This window comes from Lithobates pipiens, unplaced genomic scaffold (assembly GCF_037356315.1).
Source record: "Lithobates pipiens isolate NorthernLeopardFrog02 unplaced genomic scaffold, aLitPip1_a1.2 Scaffold_27, whole genome shotgun sequence".
Lineage (NCBI taxonomy): Eukaryota > Metazoa > Chordata > Amphibia > Anura > Ranidae > Lithobates > Lithobates pipiens.
In genome coordinates, this window is record NW_027507788.1 from 188,596,808 (window position 1) to 188,622,092 (window position 25,285).

The 25,285-nt window shown below is 43.2% G+C and overlaps 1 protein-coding gene across 2 annotated transcripts in view; it reads right to left on the reverse strand.

The window, feature by feature from the left end:
• The window catches only part of MFN2 (mitofusin 2), a 59,604-nt gene that overhangs the window by 18,687 nt on the left and 15,632 nt on the right, over positions 1-25,285 (reverse strand). For both annotated transcript variants that reach the window (XM_077458037.1, XM_077458038.1), the window contains exons 4-13: positions 23,172-23,334; positions 20,261-20,385; positions 17,535-17,643; positions 15,581-15,688; positions 10,643-10,796; positions 8,021-8,088; positions 7,810-7,931; positions 3,891-4,017; positions 407-511; positions 181-283 (exon numbers count right to left, since the gene is read on the reverse strand). In XM_077458037.1, the coding sequence (XP_077314163.1) occupies positions 181-283; positions 407-511; positions 3,891-4,017; positions 7,810-7,931; positions 8,021-8,088; positions 10,643-10,796; positions 15,581-15,688; positions 17,535-17,643; positions 20,261-20,385; positions 23,172-23,334 (1,184 nt within the window). The remainder of the gene's footprint in view (positions 1-180; positions 284-406; positions 512-3,890; positions 4,018-7,809; positions 7,932-8,020; positions 8,089-10,642; positions 10,797-15,580; positions 15,689-17,534; positions 17,644-20,260; positions 20,386-23,171; positions 23,335-25,285) is intronic.

The following is a 25,285-nucleotide window of genomic DNA, read 5'->3' on the forward strand; positions in this document are numbered from 1 at the left end:
GGTTTTTGGATGCAATGCCCACCATGGACACTCCACACAGCAATTGTATGTTCTCCACTGCAAGTGCTCTGGATTCTTCCACCTCCCCAAAATCTTGGATCGTTGTGCAAACTAAACTACTACAGGCAACTTTGCTACCTATTTTCATTGATACAAGTTGTCCCAGAGCCTTCCTCTTACCGATCATCTCCTGCTGTGTGGTCTGCAGTGACACGGAAATCGTACTGGAGCATCGATCAGACAGGTTCCTCCCCAGACCCTCCTCAATGTGACGGTGAAGCTCCTGGAGAATAAGAAAAAAAAACAAAAAAACAAAAAAAAAAAAAAAACACAGAACGACTGGTTACACAAGATGCCAGGGCCTGAATTCGGGGGAACTTTCTAATAACAGGAGCAGGTCACTCACATTTTTGTAAACCTTGAGGACAACTTGAGAAGGGTGAAACTCCAACTGGAACTCATCCACCAGCACAGACAAACGCCGGATCTCCTCAGCCATGGCGTTGGACACCTGACAATTATAGGTTAAAATAATAAAAATAACGATTTAATAAGTGGAGCCAATGGTTCACTAGAATTACATTTGATAGAAAATAGGACACTCCTACCAGCAGGACATCAGATGGCACTTTAAAGTGATACTAAAGTCTCAGGTTTTTAATTTAAAAATAACAAACATATCATACTTGCCTGCTCTGTGCAGCTGGTTTTGCACAGAGCAGCCCTGATCCTCCTCTTCTCAGGTCCCTGGCTGGAGCTCCTGGCCCCTCCCCTCCTGCTGAGTGCCCCCCACAGCAAGCAGCTTGGTATGGCAGCACCCGAGCTGAGCCGCTGCGTGTGTCCATTCATACACGGAGCCGCGGTTCGGCCCTGCCCCCCTCTCTCCTCATTGGCTCACTGGTTTTGATCGACAGCAGTGCGAGCCAATGGCGTCCCGCTGCTGTCTCAGCCAGTGAGGAGGGAGAGTCCCGGGTATATGAGACTCTCCTGCAGCATCGTTGGATTGCAATAGGGCTCAGGTAAGTAGCAGGGGGCTGAGGGGGGGCTACTGTAACTGCACATAGAAGGTTTTTCATCTTACAGCATAGAATGCGTTTAGATTAAAAAAAAAAAAAACTATGCCTGGCACAATGTCCCACTTGCGCTCATAGGTAAAGGCAATTTATTGAAAATTTAATTCTTGCCTCCCTACTTGTATATATTTCAGAATTCGCCCGTTTGATGTCCGAGATCAATATTTAAAAGGGGGGGGGATTGGCGGTCCCTGATTTTTAGTGCCATTTTCTGGCAGGTCAGTTGGTCTTCGCTCATAGGTGGCTCACTATAAAGGAGGATGACGCAGTCATTGATTTAGAGGCGGCCATTGCTGGCTCCTATGAGGCACTGATGCATTTAGTGTTTCAAGGAAGCAGGGCTCCGTATCCTATTACTAGTACTATGCATGCAACTATCAGGGCGTGGGCACTGACCAGTAGGGCTGAAGCGTGAGACTACCGAAATTTCTAAACATACACCACTGTGGAAAAATCCCCAGTTGTCACAATTTTGCACATACCAGGACCCAGTCATATGGACCAAATATGGCATCAAAACGGTAGGAGATGTTGTGTGCAGTGGAAAGCTCCTCCAAATTGGATGCTTTCAAAGCCAATTTTATTTTGCCAAAATACTTCTCTGTTCTGCTATTTGCAATGTAGGCATGCATAAAAACACTCCATTTGGTGTGTCGTCTCTTCATGGTTCAAGTGAGCGATCTGGAATCATTGCTTAGGGATGATTCTTTAGAGCCGGTTCCCACAGAGGCAGCACGATAGAAGTCAATGCAAGTCACCTGAAGTCGACCCAAAAGTAGTACAGGAACCTTTTTCTAAGTCGGGGCGACTTGAGTCGCTCCTATTAGAACGGTTCCATAGTACAGAACGGGACACGACTTGTCAGGCGGCTAAGTCGTCTGACAAGTCGCCCCTGTGTGAACCGGCTCTTAGAGGAGGGCCTGTCCAATATTTACAAACAACTGTTTAACCACTTCAATACAGGGCACTTATATAGTGAAAGCAAGTGAAAATAAGTCTTCTGAAAAATTATCTAAACTGGAGAACCAAGCTCAGATTTTGAGGCTTTCTAGCAGTGATTTATTGACACTCTCAGACTTTAACCACTTCACCTCCGGAAGATTTACCCCCCCCCCTCATGACCAGGCCATTTTTTGCGATACAGCACTGTGGTATGTTAGCTGACAATTGCACGGATGCGGGACGCTGTACATAAATAAAATGTATGTTATTTTTTATCACAAATAGAGCTTTCTTTTGGTGGCATTTGATCACCTCTGCAGTTTTGATTTTTTACGCTAGAAACAACAAAAAAATAAAAAATAAAAGCTTTACTTTCTGCTATAAAAATATCCAATAAAAAGATGTAAAATATCCAATTTCTTCATAAATTCAGGTCAATATATATTCTGCTACGCGTTTTTGGTAAAAAAAATCCCAATAAGCGTATATCGATTGGTTTGCACAAACGTTATAGCATCTACAAACTATTGGATATTATTATTTTTACTATTAATGGCAGCGATCAGCGACATATAGCGGGACTGCGATATTGTGGCGGACAAGAATGACACACTCACACTTTGGAGGACCAGTGACATTATTACAGTGATCAGTGCTAAAAATATGCACTGGCACTGCACAAATGGCACTGGCAGAGAAGGGGTTAACAGGTGTGATCAAAGGGTTAAAATGTGTGCCTAGGGGGGTGGTTACTAACTGTGGGGGAGGTGCTTTTACTTCTTGAAGACATGGATCGGTGTTCCTGCTTCACAGGATCCGTATCTTCTGTGCTTGTAGAATGACAGTCTGCCTTGTTTACATTGGCAGAAATGACAGTCTGCCTGAGTACCAATCAGCAGGTCCCAGAAGACATTGGGTCCCACTGTGTAAAATCATACGACTGGTGCTGCAGCATGGAGGATTGGGCAAGTAAATCTACTTTTACAGGTCCCCTAAACCTGCAGAAGCAGTTAAAGTGGTAGTTAAGGCAGTGCACACAGCCAGCCCCTCTGCTAGGATTATATGACGTATAAACTACATGGCATTTTCTAAAATTCTTCTTATAAATACCGTTTATCTTATCCCTGATCAGCGGTCATGCAACCGCCCGGCACCATCTTTCTCTGCTCTATGTATTCCGGGGGGAGGGGCAAAGCTCTGCAATACAAATATCGGTGGAAGACAGTGCCGGGCTGTCACGTGACCGCCCGGCTGACGTCAGAGGGAGAGCTCAGCCGCTCCCTCTGTAATAAATACAGTGGAGAAAGACAGCGCTGGGCGGTCACATGACCGCTGATCAGGGATAAGAAAAAAACTGTATTTATAAGAATAATTTTAGAAACCGGCATATAGTATATACACCTCTTATAATCCTTGCAGAGGGGCTGGCAGTGATTGGGAGCAGTAATGTGTACACTGCTGACAACGGTGATAGAAGGGGAGGGGAGGGGTGGCTCACACACAGGAGATGACAGGCAGGGAGGGGGGAGCAGGACACAGGAGCAGAGAGGAGAGATGCAGATATCAGGCTGCGGATGATAGAGGCACGTGAACTGACCAAAGTGTCAGGGGCTCAGCAGCCATGATACACCGTGGTCAGTTTACATAGGGGATAGGAAAAACTTGTAGGAGCAACCAGGTATTTACAGATGTTACGGGGGGGGGGGGGCAAAAGGACACAGCACAAGTACTGTGCTATATAAAATGTTTTAAAGAAACTGGATTAAAACTTTTTTTTTTGGGGGGTTAACGATTTAACCCTTGGCAAGAGAACATTTTTAGGTCTGCCGACTTTGGATTTTAAGATGAACTCCATTGAAACTATAACGTCATTACCTGTCGCTCCACCTCGTCTGTGATCTGTTTGATTTTCAGTCTATAGTCCTCGCTGAGGAGCTCCAGCTGTTTCTCAATGAACTCCAATCTGTCTCGGAATTCTTCTCGCTTTTCCAGGCAATAAACTCTGCAGAGAGAATGAGACATATTCCAATGTATATGGTGGGAAGACTGAGAACCAGGACTAAGCTAGTCCCTTAACAAACAGTGGAGTTTAAGCATACTGCTTCCTGATATCGGAGTATTATTTTCTAGCATGGAAGGCAACCAATAAAAAGAACATTAAAAGAGGACCTGTCATTATGAGGCCCAGGAGGATGTCGTGCCCAATAACTGGAAGCAGTGCTAGCTTAATGGTAGAGCAAAACACCACCAACATCATGTACAGTACACCATCATCTAGGATTTGGACTACAACAGCCAGCAGCATTGCATGGAAACCTTTTTGTATCAAGCAACGGCCACCCTGACAGATATCTTTTAGTGTACAGCGAGAAAACACCTTTTCTTTGCCCTTCAGTGCCAGTTCACTTCTGCGCTGACAGCCAACATCCTGTGTGACTTTACTGCAGCAGTCAATGCAAGTCGCCCCAAAGTAGTGCAGGAACCTTTGAGCTGCACCAATAAGAATGGTTTAATTGCAGTTAATGGGGTGTGACTTCTAACTTTCAAGTCACATGACAGCGTGAATCGAGCCTCAAAACTGAACTGCACCCCCTTACTTTATGACAGTTCGGTTGCATACACAGTAATAAATGTCAACTAAGTACTGCAGCATTAAAAAAACCTGTGCTGTGGGAACATAGCATAGTCGAGATACACGCCCATGCCCACGCACACACGGCTCTCCTGTGATTCAGTAGAATTGAGCTGCCGAAACCCTCAAAGCTCTGCCAGCACATGGATTTATTAACCTTTAGCACTTAGCAAAAAAATTAAAAGCGTAAACAAAGATTGTATTACAGTAATAAATAAAAAATGACTCAGTCAGGCTTTAACCACTAGACCTCTGGAAGGTTTTACACCCTTTCATTACCTGGGCATTTTTTTTTGCTATTCAGCATTGCGCTACTTTAATTGGCAATTGTGCAGTCATGCAACGCTGTACCCAAATAAAAAAAATTTTCACACAAAATAGAGCTTTTTTTTTGGTGGCATTTGATGACCACTGGGTTTTTTTCGGGGGAATATAAAGAAGAAAAAAAAAATAAAAAAAAAAAGAAAGAAAGAAAGAAAGAAAGAAAGAAAGAAAGAAAGAAAGAAAGAAAGAAAGACTGAAAATGTTGAAAAAAAAAATTTCTACTTTCATATTTACATATCCATTTTTTTATACAAACGATGGTATACACTGGTATTTTTGCAGCTATAGACACTATACTGGTAATATCGGTTATCAGGGACTTATAGTAGGACTGTGATAGTGTCCATTAGCGCCAAATTGCCCACCACACTATCTGGGAGCATCATTAAAGCGACACTGATGTCGCTAGTGACACCAATACAGTGATCAGTGATAATACTGTACACCAACACTGTACTAATGACACTGGCTGGGAAGGGGTTAATATCTAAGGGCAATCAAGGAGTTAAATATGTGCCATGTTCACTTTTCTATCTAGCTGTTTTTTCTCCCTGCTTTGCAGGGAATATAAACATCCGGATCGCTGATCGATGTACACAGCCCTATGCGTTTGTCGACACAGGACTCTGTGCTGTGATTGGACAGAGGCGATCAGCAGGTCTCAGCCATGAATCATTGCACGAAACCTGCTGACCAAATCCCACTGTGTCCAACCACAGCCCGGTCAGCAAACCCAGAAGAGCTCTGCCAACATACTCGTCCGCAGTACAACTACTGTGGGCGGGCAACAAGTAGATAAAATGAACCTGTCATTTGCCAACTTAGAGCAAAACAACATATGCACGTGCCTTTTCTTTGCCTCATATCACTGTACTATTCGTTTGCAGGGAGCAAAGTGAAATACTCAGTACATCCGGGTGAAGAGAACATGCGACTCACTCCCCTTTCTTGTACGCAACACTGTTTAGCCCCTTCCTCCTGCATTTATAAAATATATGCCGCAGCATGCAGGTGGGCTTTATGCTGTACTGCCGTATATATGCATACAGCCAGTAAACCCCCAGGACTGTGACCACATTTTCACCCAGAGATCCTGGTTACGTTGCAAGGTAGCCATTCTAACTGCTCCCAATCACATGATCACTGTGATAGCCAATCACAGTAATCACATGATTAGGAAGCCCAGGAATTGCTACATTTAAAACCCTTAAAGGGATTGTAAAGTAAATTTTCTTTAAATAACAAACATATTATACTTACCTCCACTGTGCAGCTCGTTTTGCAGAGTGGCCCCGAACCTGCTCTTCTGGGGTCCCTCGGCGGCTGTCTCGGCTTCCTCCCACAAGTACTTCTCACGTTCATGCGAGCTCACTCGCATGGTGAGAAGCATTTGCGGGCGCGCTCCCGTGATACAGCCGGTGGCTATAGGCGCTCGCTGTATCACTCGGCCCTGCCCCCCGGCGCGCATCATCATTGGATGTGATTGACAGCAGCGCGTGCCAATGGCTGTGCTGCTTTCAATCCATCCACTATAGCCAATCAGCGGCCAGGCTGAGTGGCAAAGAGGACGTCGGGGGCGAGCGCGGGACTTTCGAGGGGTCAGGTAGGTAAAACGGGGGTACTGGGGGCGCCGGCACTGTCAGATGTTTTTTTACCTTAATGCATAGAATGCATTAAGGTGAAAAATGATTTACCTTTACAACCCCTTTAAAGGCTGATGGGAAGCCGTCAGAAAAAAGGTGTATGATTGGCCAGCATCAACACATTAGTTCACTACATAGGTAGTGGAAAAACCTCCTGAACTTGCACCATTTAGGAGAGATTTCACTTGTAGTGTGCCGATGATGTAATCGACACATGAGCTGTGAAGAAACGGACCTCTGTGCCTTTTCTTCCCAAGCGTGTGCCGTTACCGACGGCTCCCACGTGCATGGCACGGGAGTGACATCATGTGGCTCCAGCCAGTCACAGAGCCAGAGTCTGCGCCCCCGGGAAGAAAGAGGGGCGAAGATTAATGCAGCGATGGATTCGTTTGCAGGTGTCACATAAGCGGCTAGTATGCGATGCATACTAGCCCATTATGCTTTTAATTTGCAGGCTTTGCAAGGAGCAAAGGAGGAAGTAAAACCCATCATGGTTTACTTCCTCTTTAAAAGGGCAAAGCGCTGGTTAACTTTAACCACCGAATGACGGCTACAAAGCGGGCCATAATTGCCAGGAGGCCATCATATGACGTCCTCCTGTGCAAGACCTGCCTGCGCACCCCCTCAGCTGATTACACATTGGAGTAAGGGGCGGATCCTGGCCCCTTACCACGTGACCAGCTGTCAGCCAATGACAGCTAATCACACAATGTAAACAGAAGATTAGTAATAGTTTTTTTTCCCCTCGTGCCAAAAAATAAAAAATCTGATCACCGACTTCTGTCAGAGGGACATCGGTCCCTCACACAGAGATATGGCTGCCTAATCTGCACCCACCAGTGCCACCTACCTTTTCCCAACAGAGCCACATATCAATGCCCACCAGTGCAGCCAATCATCATCAGTGATCAGTGTAGCCAATCAATGCCCACAAGTGCCACCTACCAGTGCCCAGTGATCCTCAGTGCTGCCTTATCAGTGCACATCAATGAAGGAGAAAAAAGTACCCGTTTTCAAAATTTTATAACAAACTATTTGAAAACAAAAAAGACAGCTGAAGCAATGGGGCTTTAGCGGAGAAAAGTCATGTGTTCTTTCATTCACTTCTGTTTACTTTACTGACTTCTAGGGGAGATTTCTACACCCGGCATACTCTCCTACAGCGGTCATGCCCTGGTCTAAATCGCATTCTTACCTCTGTTCCTGGGCCGCCACGTGCACAGACTCCATGATTTGCCGTAAAACCTCTGCTATGTGTTTGGCTCTCATTGTGTGTTGCTCAAATTTGGTTTTTACAGCTGACTGCGAGATGCACTCCTGCCCAAACAGAAATAAACAGTTCAAATAATGACAGGAAATAATGACAGAAAAATAACAAACATTTATCATCACTGACAAAAAATTACCTCAAACCTTCTTTCAAAGTTCTGAAATTCAAACATGCGAACTTGGAACCCTTCAGCCAATGCTCCACCTGTCATAAAAAGGTTTATTAATAGGTAATAAAGAGCAACACAAAAAAAAAAAAGGATAAAATACTTAAGAGACCACAATAGACATGCTGGAGGAGGCTAGATGGGGGCATCTTAGGTCCCCCTCCCCCAGTAGTTGAACCAGATGGGCTACCTAGAAAGTCATCTAATACCTTCTTGGGTTTTTCCTTTTATTAATGTTTTGATGAGATTAAAGGCCCCATACACACTATCAGATTTTCTGCTGATTGATTTCCTTCAGATTTACTAAAACCATGTAGTGCAAGGCCCTGCCTGATTGCATACAAATTGAAACTCCTAAAGGTTTCACCTTATATTATATGGTTTTGGTAAATCTGAAGGAAAAAAGTCAGCAGAAAAATCGGATAGTGTGTAGGGGGCTTAATACTGGCTTAGGGGTTTACTTGTTGAGACCCTTTAATGCAGGCATGTCCAAAGTCCGGCCCGCGGGCCAATCGCGGCCCGCAGTCCGGTTTTGAACGGCCCGCCTGGTGTGCTGCGGGATCAGGGCTGTCAAATGAGCCGATCCCTGGCACTGTGTGAAGCTCCGTCGGCTTCAAAAGTGAAAGTAAAGTGCAGAGGAGTGTGCTGTGCTCTCTGCTTCCCCCTACAGTGCAGTACCCGGCTGAATGAGGAAATGGAATGGAAAGGTACTGTACTACAAGCTAGATTCGTTTTAAAAAGGCTTTATTTATGTGTATGTGTGTGTGTGTGCATGTGTGTCTGTATGTATGTATGTATGTGTGTGCATGTGTGTCTGTATGTGTGCATGTGTGTCTGTATGTGTGCATGTGTGTCTGTATGTGTGCATGTGTGTCTGTATGTATATGTGTGCATGTGCATGTGTGTCTGTATGTATGTGCATGTGTGTCTGTATGTGTGCATGTGTGTCTGTATGTGTGCATGTGTGTCTGTATGTGTGCATGTGTGTCTGTATGTGTGCATGTGTGTCTGTATGTGTGTGTGCATGTCTGTCTGTATGCATGTGTGTGCATGTGTGTCTGTATGTATGTATGTATGTATGTATGTGTGTGTGTGTGCATGTGTATCTGTATGTATGTGTGTCTGTATGTATGTGTGTCTGTGCATGTGTGTGCATGTCTGTATGTATGTGTGTGCATGTGTGTCTATATGTGTGTGTGTGTGCATGTCTGTCTGTGTATGTGTGTGTATGTGTGTCTGTATGTGCATGTGTGTCTGTGTGTGTGTGTGTGTGTGTGTGTGTGTGTGCATGTGTGTGTGTGTCTGTGCATGTATGATTGCATGTGTGTGTGTTTCCATGTATGTCTGTATGTATGCGTATGTGCATGTGTGTCTGTATGTATGTGCGTGTATGTCTGTCTGTATGTGTGTGCATGTATGTGTGTCTGTATGTGTGTCTGTATGTATCTGTGTGCATGTATGTGTGTGTGTGTGTGTGTGTGTGTGTGTGTGTGTGTGTGTGTGTATGTATGTCTGTATGTATGTGCGTGTATGTCTGTATGTATGTATGTATGTGCCTGTATGTATGTATGTATGTATGTACGTGTGTGCATGTGTCTGTATGTGTGTGTGTGCATGTGTCTGTATGTATGTAAGTATATGCATGTGTCTGTATGTGTGTATGTCTGTGTGTATGTGTATGCATGTGTGTTACTTTTAATCCAGACCCCCCCCCCCATTCTTGTACCATCAGAACTGCTTTTGTGGTGCTTGTGTGTGTGATAGCAGCCAGGATTGCTGCTCCTCTGAAAAGCAATCCATATACAGATCGCTTTTTAGAGGCATTTGAAAGGTGGTAAAGAGGCATTATGTTGCCTCCTCACCACCTGTTTTAAGCCCGTAAATGTAGCATCACTATACCGCAACTGTGCAGTCCACACATTTGCGGGGTAGTTGCAGTGCAGGCCCATTCACCCTGAGCATACCTCCAGCTGCAGCCACAGCATGTGTACACCCCCAGCTGCTCCCTCTGCAGCTAAAGGGGGAGAAGTTGGGGGTGGTAAAAACAGCTCAACCATGTAGTTTTACTGCCCCTCCAATAAGCCCTTGGCTCACATCTGCATGGCTGCATGCTGTGTGTAGGGCAGCCCATGCATTTCAATGGGCTTCCATACCCACAAAAATGCAGGGAAAGAAGTCCCAGAGCTTTTTTTTTTTTTTAATTGCGCTGCACCAAAAGCACCCCATGTTTCCAATGTGTGGGGTACCATTAAGACTTAACGGTACCCCTAAAGAACAGAGCATGCGTCTGTGTGTCGGGCAAACGAGCGCGACAAAGGCACAAGAATTTTTGTTGGGCCAGGTATGAGTGCTCGAATGACCGAATTTTAATGGTTCAAAGAATGTCAGGCAAAATGGTCGGCCCTCACACATGTTCACTTCATCGAATCTGGCCCTCTTTGAAAAAAGTTTGGACACCCCTGCTTTAATGCATAGGTCAGAATAAAAAAAAAAAAAAAAATATATATATATATATATATATATATATATATATATATATATATATATATACACACACACATATACATATTACACACACACCACAATGATTACCTCCTTCCGGCATTCCTTGAGCTTTCTGTATTCTAGCATTCAACACCTCTTTGGCAGACACAAAGAATATGCGATCGCTGGCCTGGGTCCGGTCCAGAATACCCAGCTCATCCACCAGGAAGCTGGTACACCGCTCCATATGCTGACGTCGCACCTGCAGAGAGATACAAGTTCTGAAACCCAATCCAAGAACAATTTAAGGGTCCTTTCCTTTCAAACGTGGGAGCTCCGCTCCATTGAGCAGGGATCTACAAGTATAGTGCCTTTAAAAAGTATTCATACCCCTTGACATTTTCCTAATTTTGTCATGTTACAATTAAAAAAGCGTAAATGTATTTTATTGGGATTTTATGTGATAGACCAAACACAAAAGTGACACAATTGTGAATTGGAAGGAAAATGATTAATGATTTTCATTTTTTTTTTACAAATAAATATGTGAAAAGTGTGGGGGGGGGGGCATTTGTATTCAGCCCCCTTTACTCTGATACCCCTAACTAAAATCTAGTGGAACCAATTGCCTTCAGAAGTCACCTATTTAGTAAATAGAGTCCACCTGTGTGTAATTTAATCTCAAAATACGGCTGTTCTGTGAAGCCCTCAGAGGTTTGTTAGAGAACCTTAGTGAACAAACAACATCATGAAGGCCAAGGAACACACCAGACAGGTCAGGGATAAGGTTGTGGAGAAGTTGAAAGCAGGGTTAGGTTATCAAAAAAAATATCCAAAGCTTTGAACATCTCATGGAGCTCTGTTCAAAGCATCATCTGAAAATAGAAAGGATATGGCACAACTGCAAACCTACCAAGACATGGCCGTCCACCTAAACTGGCCGGCCGGGCAAGGAGAGCATTCATCAGAGAAGCAGCCAAGAGGTCCATGGGAACTCTGGAGGAGCTGCAGAGATCCACAGCTCAGGTGGGAGAATCTGTCCACAGGACAACTATTAGTCGTGTACTCCACAAGTCTGGCCTTTATAGAAGAGTGACAAGAAGAAAGACATTGTTGAAAGAAAGCAATAAGAAGTCCTGTTTGCAGTTTGCAAGAAGCCATGTGGGGGACACAGCAAACATGTGGAAGAAGGTGCTCTGGTCAGATGAGACCAAAATTGAACATTTTGGCTTAAAAACAAAATTATATGTGTGGCAGAAAACTAACAATGCACATCACCCCCACTGTGAAACATGGTGGTGATAGCATCATGTTGTGGGGATGCTTTTCTTCAGCAGGGACAGGGAAGCTGGTCAGAATTGATGGGAAGATGGATGGAGCCAAATACAGGACAATCTAAAGCCCCATGCACACTAAGATTTTCTCCTGTTTTTTGTCTTCACATTTACCAAAACCATCTAATATGAGGTCAAACCTTAGGACTTGCAATGTGTATGCAATCAGACAGGCCCTTGCACTACATGGGTTTGGTAAATCTGAAGACAAAAATCAGCAGAAAATCTGATAGTGTGTATGGAGCTTTAAAAGAAAACCTGTTAGATTCTCAAAATGACTTGAGACTGGGGCAGAGGTTCACCTTCCAGCAGGACAACGACACTAAACATACAGCCAGAGCTACAATGGAATGGATTAGATCAAAGAAGATTCATGTGTTAGAATGGCCCAGTCACAGTCCAGACCTAAAACCAATTGAGAATCTGTGGCAATACTTTAACATTTCTATTCACAGACGCTCTCCAACCAATCTGACAGAGTTTGAGCTATTTTGAAATAAAGAATAGAGAGGGACATTGACCAGATGTGCAAAGCTGGTAGAGACATCCCCAAAAAGACTTGCAGCTGTAATTGCAGTGAAAGGCGGTTTTACAAAGTATTGACTCTGGGGGGCGCCATACAAATGTACCCCCCACACTTTTCACATATTTGTAAAAAAAAAATAATAATAATAATAATAATAATTTAAAACCATTTATCATTTTCCTTCCACTTCACAATTATGTGCCACTTTGTGTTCTATTACATAAAATCCCAATAAAAATACATTTGTTTTTCCATTTTAACATGACAAAATGTAGAAATTTTCAAGAGGTATGAATACTTTTTCAAAGCACTGTAGATCCCCCACTAAATCAGAGCAGAATGGGGCAAATGTCAGTTTTAAGACATCTGTGCCTATTCAGTTAGGCCTGGTAGTTAGATGTCTTAAAAATGACATTTGCCCCATTCTGCTCTGATTAGTTAGACTCTTAGGCCTGGTTCACACCTATGCCTTTTTTTTTTTTTGCAGAAACGCACTACAGTCCATTTAACGTGGTTTCCTATAGTCAGGTCGGGGGTCCCACAGACTACTGCCGTGGGGATACCTGCGATCGTCTCACGGGGAGGAAGAACAGGGAGATGCTAATGTAAAACAAGCATCTCCCCATTCTGCCTAGTGACACTGTCATTGATCTCTGGTCCTTGTCATCGGGAGCAGAGATCAGCGATGTTTCACATGTAGCCACACCCCCCCCACAGTTTGAAACACGCCCCAGGACACACTTAATCCTTAGCCTGCCCCGTAATGGTTAACCGCTTCACTGCCAGTGTCAAAAATGTCTGATATGTCAGTCATGTTGCAGTCATGATAAAAAATAAAATAAATAAATATCGCTGATCGCCATTACTAGTAAAAAAAATAATAAAAATGCCATAAAACTATCCCCTATTTTGTAAACGCTATAACCTTTGTGCAAACCAATCAATCGCTTATTGCGATTTTTTTACCAAAAACATGTAGAAGAATACATATCTGCCTAAACTGAGGAAAATAGTTTTTTTTTTATATATATTTTTATGTAAAAAATGATGCTTTTTTTCCAAAATTGTCGCTCTTTTTTTTTATAGCGCAAAAAATAAAATAAAAATAAATAAATAAAACCTGCAGGGGTGATCAAATACAACCAAAAGAAAGCTCTATTTGTGGGGAAAAAAAGGACGTCAATTTTGTTTGGGAGCTACGTCGCATGACCGCGCAATTGTCAGTTAAAGCGACGCAGTGCCGAATCGCAAAAAGTGTCCTAGTCAGGAAGGGGGTAAATCCTTTGGGGGCTGTGGTTAAGTGGTTAAGGGAACCCTCTTCACCAGTTAACCACTTCAATACTGGGCACTTAAACACCTTCCTGCCCAGACCAATTTTGAGCTTTCAGCGCTGTCGCATTTTGAATGACAATTGCGCGGTCATGCTACACTATACCCAAATGAAATTTTTATCATTTTTTTCCCCAAATAGAGATTTCTTTTGGCGGTATTTGATTACCTCTATGGTTTTTATTTTTTGCTAAACAAATTAAAAAAAAAAAAAAAAAAAACCCAAAATTTTGAAAAAAAAATATGTTTTTTGTTTCAGTTTCAAAACTTTGTCAATAAGTTTTCTCCTTCAGTGATTGGCACTGATGGGGCTGCACTGACGTGCACTGATAAGGCGGCACCGATGAGGTGGTATTGATGGGCACTGATAGGTGGCACGGATGGGCACTGATAAGCGACACGGATGGGCACTGATAAGCGACACGGATGGGCACTGATAAGCGACACGGATGGGCACTGATAAGCGACATTGTATTGCATTGTTTTGTACTGATGGATGCCAATCAGTGCCAAACAATAATGCATGCCAATCAGTGATGCCCATTGTGGGCACTGACTGGCATCCCTGGTGGTCTAGGGTGGTATACCTGGTGCTGGGCATCCCTGGTGGTCTGGTGGCGTCCCTGGTGGTCCAGTGTGGGCATCCTCGTGGGGGCTGTGCTGATAATCGATCAGCACAGACCCCCCTCCTGTCAGGGGAGCAGCTGATCGGCTCTGCTCTACTTTCGTCTGACAGACGCGAGTGAGGAAAAGCAGATCTCCGGCTCTTTCTATTTACACTTTGATCAGCTGTGATTGGACACGGCTGATCACGTGGTAAAAAGGCTCTGTCTGAGACTCTTTACAGAGATCGTAGTTGCAGGGTGTCAGACTGACACCCCGCAACAACGATCGCCATGATGCAGCGGCTTAAAATCCTGAAGGACGTCCTATGACGGCTGGTCAGGATTTTGAAACCACTTTGCAGCCGTCATTTGCCTATTGGCAGGCGGCAAGTGGTTAAACATTCTCTTTTATTACATGTTGGATATGCCTTGCCTTAATTTTTATTTATTTTTTGCTGGTGGGAATTTGATACTGTGATTAATACGGTTCTACAAATGGGATAGTTTTTGTTACCTATTGGTCTGTAAGATTTACTGCCTTGCTGAAGTACGCAATAAAAATTTAAGTAAAAAATAAAATAAAAATTAAAATAGGACTTCAATGGAGAAGCTGCAGAAAATCATGTAGTGTGTTTTTTTTTCACCAATTTTACCGCAATTTTTATTTTTTAACCTGCCCAACAACAAACTGGCCAAAAAAATAAATAAAAAATAAAACCCAACCAACAAAAGCATAAAAAAAAATGCAAACTGCATCAAAAAACTTTGGAAAAACGTGTGTGCAAAAATGCACTGCAGAAACAGATCAAAAGCAAACTGCATAGGTGTGAACCAGGCCTAAAGGTGGGCAGGTGTAAAAAAAAAAAAAAAAAAAAAAAAAAAAATGTATGTTACGCCACCTCGGATCCGTCACGTTTGTGTATGGCAAAAACTCTCTTTCTTCCAGACCTGGACGGACTGTGGTAGGTAAAGGTAGATGGATGTAAACGGGCACAAATTTGTTTACATCTGCCTGCCCATACACCTGCATTGAGCCCATGTGAAATGGGCCTAAATCATTCACTGAAAAAAACAAAAAACAAAAAACAAAAAACAAAAAAAAAAAAACTCCAGCTTGTTTTTTCCCCCACAATTTTCAATGATTGAGTGACAATACATAACTATCCGACAAAGTTTTTTTAGAATAGGAGTTTTTTTTTTTTTTTTTTTATGAACCCTTTAATACTCCTATACTCTAATTGCTTGCTCTCACCTCATCCATATACTCTGGTTCTGAAGCAGATGCATCCCAGCGGTTGTTCAAAATAAAGATGTTTGGCCGTGACAGGCGGTCGTTCACCTTATGAAAGAACTGCTTTTCCTGAAAGACAACAAATTATCAGCTGCATTAGTGGGCAACAGCCAGAATTTCATAACAGCAATGTGTGTATATAACTAAAGAGGGGATGGGGAAGCCCACTTGTGCCAGGTAATGAATGGGTAAACATTCTTGGTATAGAACTGCAACATATTCCTGATCTATATAAAATATCATCAATATATTTATTGTTACTAAACCCACAAGTGTAAAATCAGTCTGTATATGCACTAAAGCATGCTTGTTTCTACTCACTGTGGAAGGGGTTAATCTTCTGTATTGTGAAAAAAAGACTGTTTGATCCTGTATTCTCTGATCTTCCCCTCCTTCCACTGACTCCTAATAATTTTCTGATAGCACAGAGTCTATGGAGTCAGGCTGCACATACTCAGTTTGATATGTATTGCTAGAGAGTTTTTTTTCTGTTTTTTTTTTCTTTTATCTTGGGAATATGCATGTGATCAGCACAGGGTCAATCAGCACTGTCCAGACAGAGTCAAGGGTCTTGAAGTCTCATAGGGTAGTCAGAAAACACCTCCTACAAGTTATAACCAAACACTGATAGAAGTCACAAGACTGCTATATACTGCTGATGAGAAAAGGTAATTAGCCGTTTATATATACTAAAATAATTTAGGGCCGGGAAAATTAAAGATTAATTCCTCGATTAATTGTTCATTTTTTTGATTGATCAAATTCTTCTGATCGATCAAAATTCTTTTGATCGGTACTCACCTCTCCGCCGTCTTACGGGCCTTCAGGGAGTTCCGTCTGCTAACAAAGGGAAGGGGGAAGGAGTCCGGTGACATCGACGTCACTGGACATTAAAGGTAAATATGGATGTGGTTAACTGGGATCATTCAGTGAGCCAAGTGTAGGCAAATTTGATAACCTCCGTTTTTAACATTGTTGTAAAAAAACAAAAACAAAAACGTAAACACTCTGGTATGTCTGTGTGACTGGCTAAAGTGATGCCTACTATAAAGTGATTGATAGTCAATATACTAGATACATTTTATAATTAAAGTTTAACTTTCTACGTTTTTCTTAAAGTTTAATAAAAATAAATAAAAGAAATGACTTACGTCAGTGCTACAGTTTGAATCTAAAATGTATTGTGTGAACTGTGAAGTTAAGTCATGGATTGTGGAAACAAACTAGTGTCGGGTGATTGTATATACTGTATACCACATTTACCACTGACTAATGCAGAGCTGCAATGCAAGGAGATCAGCTAAAAGTTGCTGGATCTGTATGTGCATTATAATTAATCGAAATTAGTCGATTAATCGATTTAAAATTTTTTAAAAATTTTTGTGTTTGATTAATCGATTTATTTTATCAGTAACAGCCCTAAAATAATTGCATTTCCATGTTTTGTGGGAGACCAGATAAAACAAGGGTAGGCAACCTGGGTCCCTCCAGCTGCTGCAGAACCACAAGTTCCATCATACCTCTGGGAGTAATTGGAACTGCCAGCTTTGCAATGCCTCATGGGAAATGTCGTTCCACAACAGCTGGAGGACCCCAGACTGCCTACCCGTGAGATATAGCAAATGCAGGCTCCAGCGTTTACTTACCCTGTATTATCCCCCAAGTTTATCATCAAAATGTTATTAGAGGGTAAGTAGAGGTAGAGGCTGATGTTGCTGGTTCAAGATTCTCTAACACACTGCAAGATATGTTGGCAATATATGTTTTTCAGCCCATAGGAACTAATCAGAAACCACCTTTAGCTACTCTTACTACTCTAAATTATTGAAGTCTGATTGGTGGCTTTGGGTTACGAAACAAGTCCCAACGACCAAAGTGCAGAAGGACGAGGAGCTCTAGAAGAGGAGTTACGTACGGTCTGCATGAGGGTGGACTCTGAGTTTGCCACCAAGACGAAGACATCGGCATCCAAGCAGAACTTGTCTATCCAGCTGTCCAGTTCTGTCGTCACATCAATACCGGGGCTGCAAATATACAAGATACAGACTGTGAAACTTCTAATATGAATGTGCTTGAGGAACAGATGATGGAATACATTTTGAGGCCACCTCCCTATTACTCCTCTTGACCCTCACGAGAAGCACCTCTCCTGTATTTCTCCACTGTGGGTTTAAAGAAATATATTAATTTGTATGTACTAATCGGTTACATATACTGGAGACAGCTGTTTGATGGTTTGAAACAGCTTTAATGGTTTCAATTCACAAGGCTCCATTGGAATCATGGTATGCCTTTTGTCACAGTGATGTCATTATGCTGTGTGCCAGCAGCGGGATAGAGGCTTCCCCACCCCAATCCCAGAACAATGGATTGCGCTGAGCTCTTCTCAGCCATTCACAGGAAGCTTTGTATTTTATGAATGAAAGAATGAATATTAGAGATGCAGCAAAATTTCTGCTGCCAAAACATTTTTGGCTGAAAATGGTGTTTTAGGCAGAATGCTGATGAGAAAAAGGTGCCGATAACGGCTCCAAAAACACGTGACTTTGCCACAAATTCGCAGCGATTTTACTGAAAATTTGCGTCAATTTTACTGCAAATTCGATTCTACTGCGATCTTGCTGTTTTTATGGTGTGTCTCAAAAACCACACCAAAAAACGTAACACCTGCCTTAATGATGCGTTTTTAATGCATTTCAACTGGGAGGTGCTTTATTTTTTTTTATTTTATTTTTTTACTGGCCAAAAATGCAGCAAGCAGGATTTTAAACACCACAATGGAAGTGCAATAAACCAGTGTGCAGACATACATAGAATTTAAAGGGATACATTTTTCTTGAGGTAATAATTGCCTTTTTTTTTTTTTGACAAGTGCATTATGCACTTGGCAAAAAGTGCAGCATGCATTTTTGGTTTCAGCCCCAAAATGTTCATTCGGTGCACCTCTAATGAATGAATAAGACTTCTCCCAGACTTCAAAGCGCAATGCAATGAAGCACTGGTAGCTGGCACCGAATGCAGCATTGATGAGCACAGATAGGTGGCAGTTACTGCTGGTTGGCACTAATAGCTTAGCCCCACACACACGGCACATTTCCTTCTGGGCAAGGGTTTCCAGTGCATCTCTCGCACTTCTGAACGCTGGAATGCAAAAACTCCGCCCACTCACGCCGTTCGTTCCTACGACCACACCGCTCCATGCAGTACCCGAACGCCAGCCAGTGGATCCGAACGTCTCTCACCACCATGCAACCAGCCAGGCACGAGCGGATAGTGGGGAGATTGCTGCACATCAGGGTCCCGTTCTCTCTGAACGTTTCATGGCAGCGGAGACTGTTAGCTACCCTCTCCTCCCTCTCATTGGACCGAGGGGTGCTATGGGCAAGGTCCACCAGGTGCTCCCCCAGGACACCCCCTGAGATAAGGAGCTCCCCTGCTATTTCCGTGCTCCTTCCCATCTGGCAGGAAACACAAAAAACTGAAGAGGGCCTGGAGGACCACCCTTTTTATCCGATTGGGTTGACGCATTTCCTGTCCCGGAGGGAGGAGCCCTATATCTCAGAGGCTGTCCTGGAAGACAATAGGAGAAAATGCCTTGTCGATAACAGAGGAGAATGGTCAGACTGGTTGGAGATGATAGAAAGGCAACAGTAACTCAAATAACCACTTGTTACAACCAAGGTTTGCAGAATACCATCTCTGAGCCCACAACACATCGAACCTTGAAGCAGATGGGCTACAGCAGCAGAATACCACACCAGCTGCCACTCCTGTCAGCTAAGAACAGGAAACTGAGGCTACAATGCACACAATGGAAGACTGTAAAAACGTTGCCTGGTCTGAGGAGTCTGGATTTCAGCTGCGACATTCAGATGGTCGAATCAGAATTTGGCACAAACAACATAAAAGCTGCTGCCTTCTTTATAGATCATTATTAATTTTTGTTTGTTTTGTTTCACTCAAGCGCAGTTTATTTTTCCTTTAACATAAAAGCATGGATCCACCCTGTCTTGTATCACTGGTTCAGGCTGGTGGTGTAATAGTGTGGGGGATATTTTCTTGGTACACCTTGGGTCCCTTAGTACCAATTGAGCATCTTTTCAACACCATGGCCTACCTGAGTATTAATAGTTGCTGACCATGTCCATCCCTTTATGACTACAGTGTACTCATCTTCTGATGGCTCCTTTCAGCAGGCTAATGCTCCATGTCACAAAGCTCCAATCATTTCACCACTGGACAATGAGGTCACTGTACTCCAATGGCCTCCACACTCCTCATCCAATAGAGCACCTTTGGGATTTGGTGGAATGGGAGATTTGCATCATGGAAGTGCAGTGGACAAATCTGCAGAAACTGCGTGATGCCATCATGTCACAATGGAGCAAAATCTCTGAGGAATGTTTCCATCACCTTGTATAATCCATGCCATGAAGAATGAAGGCAGTTCTGAGGGCCAAAGGGGGTCCAACCCGGTACTAGCAAGATGTACCAAATAAAGTGGCTGGTGAGAGGACTTTGGTGTTCAATTGCCATCTAAAGTTCCAGAAAGACTGTCCTAAAAAACTGGTGACCATTTTTCCCGTAAAATAAGCAGGTAAATTCACAAGTTGACTAAATAATGTGTTAAAAGATTCTCACCTGTCCATTAGCACCAGGTCATCCTTCAGGAGGGAACACTTGGAATTTGGCCACATGACGCTGACCAGAGAACCAGAATCCAGGAGATCATCTTGATGAAGAGCGTGTGCCAAATGATTGACAGTCTGTCATGGAGAAAAAAAAAAGGCATTTACTAGTCAGCCCTAAAAGTTTGAGGAGACCAAAACAAACAGACTGGGGCTGTGTACCAAGATCTTACAGAACAGTTCTAAAGCCTCATACACACGATTGAATTTTCCACAGACAAAGCCTCGGACTTTTGTCCGAAGAGCATTGGCCAGGATTGGTCAGCCAACAAACATGAACATAGGTGACATACTACGTGGTTTTTCAGCTCTTTAGCGCCACCCTTTGGGCTCCTTCTGCTAATTTCAAGTTAGAAGTTTGGCGAGTGTTGATTAGCGCTTTTCAGTTAGTTTCTGAACGGCCGTTCGTCAACCAGCCATGTTGCAGAATCGGAGGAGATAACGTGTTATTTATTATTGGCCTTGGAGTAAATTGCTTTGACCCAAGTCCAGTCCAGGAACAGCAGGAGGAGGAGTTGTTGGACCAATAATTGGTTGCTTTATTAACCGTGATCAATTATTTCATATGCCTTTGCTGCGGGAGCTCCAGGAGAATAATCCGGATGATTTTCGGAATTATCTCCGGATGACGAACCCCTATATTAAGAAGCAGGACACATGCATGAGGCTTTTATTTTATTTTTTGGTTGAATAATAATGATTTGATTTGGTGTGTTTTCTATATTTTCGGCTGTCTAATTTTATTTGTTTGCTTTTTTAATGCACAATAAAAAAAATTGTGTAGAATACCACTTGGCTATGCGTTTTACTACAAATGACAGTTTGGGAGTAGGCAGTTACATTTTAAAAAATACAATGTAAAATTAACAAGAGACCAAATATAGTTGTATCTTTGATCTTAAAAACTACGGGATAATGGTGTTTTGGTAACTTGCACCAAAAGTATATTATTATTCTGGATATCACTAGAAAAAAAAGCCTTTCAATATCAATCCGTCAGTATCACCAGCAAAGCAGCTTCATTATTATCCCATTAAAGAAGAAGAGAATTGTGCGCTGCATTTCGTGATTTCGTAATTTGCCATGTAACGAATGTTAATTCTCCATTACGAACACTAGTTTACAAGAACGACTGCTTCCGGCTTGTCCTTGCTTCAGAGCATGCGCGTTCGTACTTTGGACTTTTGTCCTACAGACTTGTGTACACACGATCAGAAAATACAAAAACAGACCATTGTCCATGGAAAACGTATAAACCTGCCATCCAACATTTGTCCACGGAAAGTTGGCCAACAAAGTCCCCTTTGAGGTCAGGAAAAAGAGCCAGAGAGAAACTGGCAGCCAAACTCTTATACATGCGTAGCTTTGTACCAAAAGGTTGCATGCTGCCCACTGCGATTGAACACCAAGGGGGTTATATACTAAAGCTGGAGAGTGCAAAATCTGGTGCAACTCTGCGCAGAAACCAATCAGCTTCCAGGTTTTATTGCCTAAGCTTAATTGAACAAGATGAAGTTAGAAGCTGATTGGCTGCCATGCACAGCTGCACCAGATTCTAAGTGCTCCAGTTTTAGTAAATATCCCCCCTAGGAGAGAACATTGGAAGGAGGGCCTCCAAACCTGTCCATTGCCCATTACATATCCCAATTGCACTAAACTGTTCTTGCCATGAGAGAGCTATCCAAATGTACACTCTAGGGTAGACAGTAGGGTTACATATTTACTAACATGACTAGTAAATGCAAACCCGCAGTAAGGGGAAAACATAATTATGCAATCTGCTTTGGGAATCAGAGGATACGATGACTTCTAACCCTGGGGTGCATCTCAAGTCACAACGTAACCCTGTAAATGGCAGAACTGCATACCCTGGCCTGAAGTAGCACCATTCACAAAGAACAGAAGTTCAGTTATGGCCATTCTTATAGTAGAACAATATACAGTATACATGATGTGCACAGTTATCTAGATGCTACAATACAAGCAACGTAAACACCTGGATTAGCCTCTTAAAGGCATGCCTCATACAGCAGAGCTTAGAGTGGAGGGAGAAGCAGCACAATGAGTAAATCAGTTGTGCTGCAGAGAGATCAGAGTGAGGTCATCAGTGTGGTGCTGCTTCTTTCACTCTCCAGACACATGATGGGGGTGGGACAAGACTTGTAAGTGTCCCTTAAAGTGTTACTAAACCCACAACAGTAAAATCAGTCTGTAAATGCAATAAAGCATGCTTGTTATACTCATTGTGGAACAAGGGGTTAAGTCTCTGCATTGTTTAAAAAGGCTGTTTGATCCTATCTTCTCTGTTCCTTCCCTTTCTTCCACTGTCCCCAATCCATCTGCCGATAGCACAAAGCCCTAGGAGGCACTCTACACATGCTCAGTTTGCTGTGTATTGCTAGAGATTTTTTTATTTAAATTTTTTGGGAGGGTGCATGTGATCAGCACAGGGCCAATCAGCACTGTCCAGACAGACAGAGGGTGAGGCAGCCTCATAGGACACTCAGAGTAGACTAACTCCTCCTACCATCTTTAACCAGACACTGATATAAGTCACAAGACTGCTATATACTGCTGATAAGAAAAGGTATTTAGCAGTTTATAGTATTAAAATAACTGCATTTTTGGTGTACTGTGGGAGACCAGATATATTGAATGCAGGCTCCTGGGTTTAGTAACGCAAATTGCAGAAAAAAAACAAAATAAAACAAACAAATAAACACAGGTCTCTTGTCCTGCCAGACAGAGTGGCAACATAGTGTGCCGCCACCACCACTGGCCCCATAGTGTGCCGCCACCACCACTGGCCCCATAGTGTGCCGCCACTACTGGCACAAGTTCAGTTTCACCCGCTCAGTAGTTACCTTGACACTCTGCTTCTCCTCAGAGCCTTCGGTCAGGAGATAGGCCTCACTGCCCTCCGTTCCCTCCACCCGCAGAAAACAGTTAGTGGTGTGACCGATACCAGAGGGCAGGACTTTGTCCCACAGCATGGCGTTTATCACAGTGCTTTTGCCATTGCTTGTCCTGTTTGATACATCACAGAGTTAGCATACAAATTAAAATAACGCTAATAAAAGACACAGATCTCCTAATAGTGGGGAACATGCAAAATTAGGTGCTAGGGCCCATAGCACAGCTTGTTTTCATTTCATAGCCCACCTTTTAAAATTTAACATATGCACCAACAATAAATTATTAAAAATGATACATGCATAACATTTTTGTATTCAATTCTGCAGAGCACTGCAACTACGATCAGTGAGTTTTGGGTGCAGGGCACAGGGTCCTGCATGGTTTACTGAAAGCCCCCGATTCGTACAGAGGTAAAGACCTGTTATGGGGCTGGAAGAAGTAAACAATGGACTACAAATGCAATGACATCACTGTTCTGCTGCCAATGCAATCGGCATTAGCACATTGGACTTGTATTTCCATTGACAGATTCCCATGAATGAAGACGCAGCCAGACGGGCGTAATATGAAACATGATATCAAAAGGGGGACTATGGCTCAGTATGAAAACAGAGAGTCATCAACTCCTACCCACTCGGGTCCATAGTTTTGTCAGGGCTTGGCTCAGTCCTTCCTTCTCTGAGCTGGCCGCTCAGCTGTTGGCTAATTGCCAGCTCCTATCTCTCTCCACAGTTACTCAGCTGTTGATATCCTACTCGTCAGTCCTGCCTACTTAAGCCATCCAGTCCAGAGGAGCTCTGCCTTCCCCTTGGTCACATCACAAGAAACTAATCTCCTGCGTTCCTGGTTAAAGATTGGCTTTGTCGACATCCCTTCTGGCTCCAGATCCTGCTTGCTGGTCCACTACTTTGATCCCCGACTTCTGGCTTGGCTGACAATCCGTTCCAGTTACGGAACTTTGGCTATGTTTTGATTACGTTTGTACTTTTTGCTTTTATTATTAAACAAGTGTGATTTAACTGTACATCTGTCTTGGTCTTGATTCATGGTTTTCTGACAAGTTTAAAGCGGGGTTCCACCCTAAAATGGAACTTCCGCTCCTCAGGAACCCTCCCCCCCTCCGGTGTCACAGTTGGCACCTTTCAGGGGAGGGGGGGGTGCAGATACCTGTCTAAGACAGGTATTTGCACCCACTTCTGGGCATAGACTCCCACGGGAGTCTATGCTTCTTCCTGTTCTGGCGCGCTGTCTCTGGGACCCGTGTGTGTCCCAACAGACAGCGAGCCGGAACAGGAAGAAGCATAGACTCCCGACCATTCCCGCTGCCCTGCACATGCATGCGCAAGTGAAGCTGCAACGCTTCACTTCCTGATTCCCCCACCTAGAATGGCAGCAGTAGCAGCCGAGATCTGAGCGATCGATCGGTCTCAGCTGACAACATCGCTGGACCCTGGGACAGATGAGTGTCCATTTATTAAAAGTCAGCAGCTGTAGTATTTATGGCTGCTGCTGGCTTTTAATACATTTTTTTTCCAGTGGACTCTCTTTAAAGTGAATCCTGTCTGGGATGTTGGCGGAAGGAAATGCATTGTGAGGCCCAAAGACTCTACAGCTAGCTCAAAATGAAGCAAAAAGACAATAGCTTAATAATCCAGTGACAAACTACTGTCATTGTGACAAAGACCTATACTTGACCACAAAAACGCTAAGAAGGGCGATTTGGCAGTTGCTACAAAGCTGCTCCTATGACAAGACTATTAAAGCGACACTAAACTCACATTTTTAATAAAAATAAAATTGAATGTGTCAAAATATCAGAAGAATGCACCATCTCTCTCTCTTTTCCTATGCTTTATCTCTCACATGCAAACTTTTTTCTGCCATTGTCAGACTCCATGTTCTAGGGTGGCTACATTTGTGCATGCCGCCGCCCCCCCCCCCCCCCATATACAAGAGTAGCCACCCTCTCCTGTTTGCTCCTGAGATGGATTGCACCTCTATTTAATTCAAGAAGAAATGGCTGCACACCACAGCTGGTCCTGAGTCCTTTGTGTCATGTTTG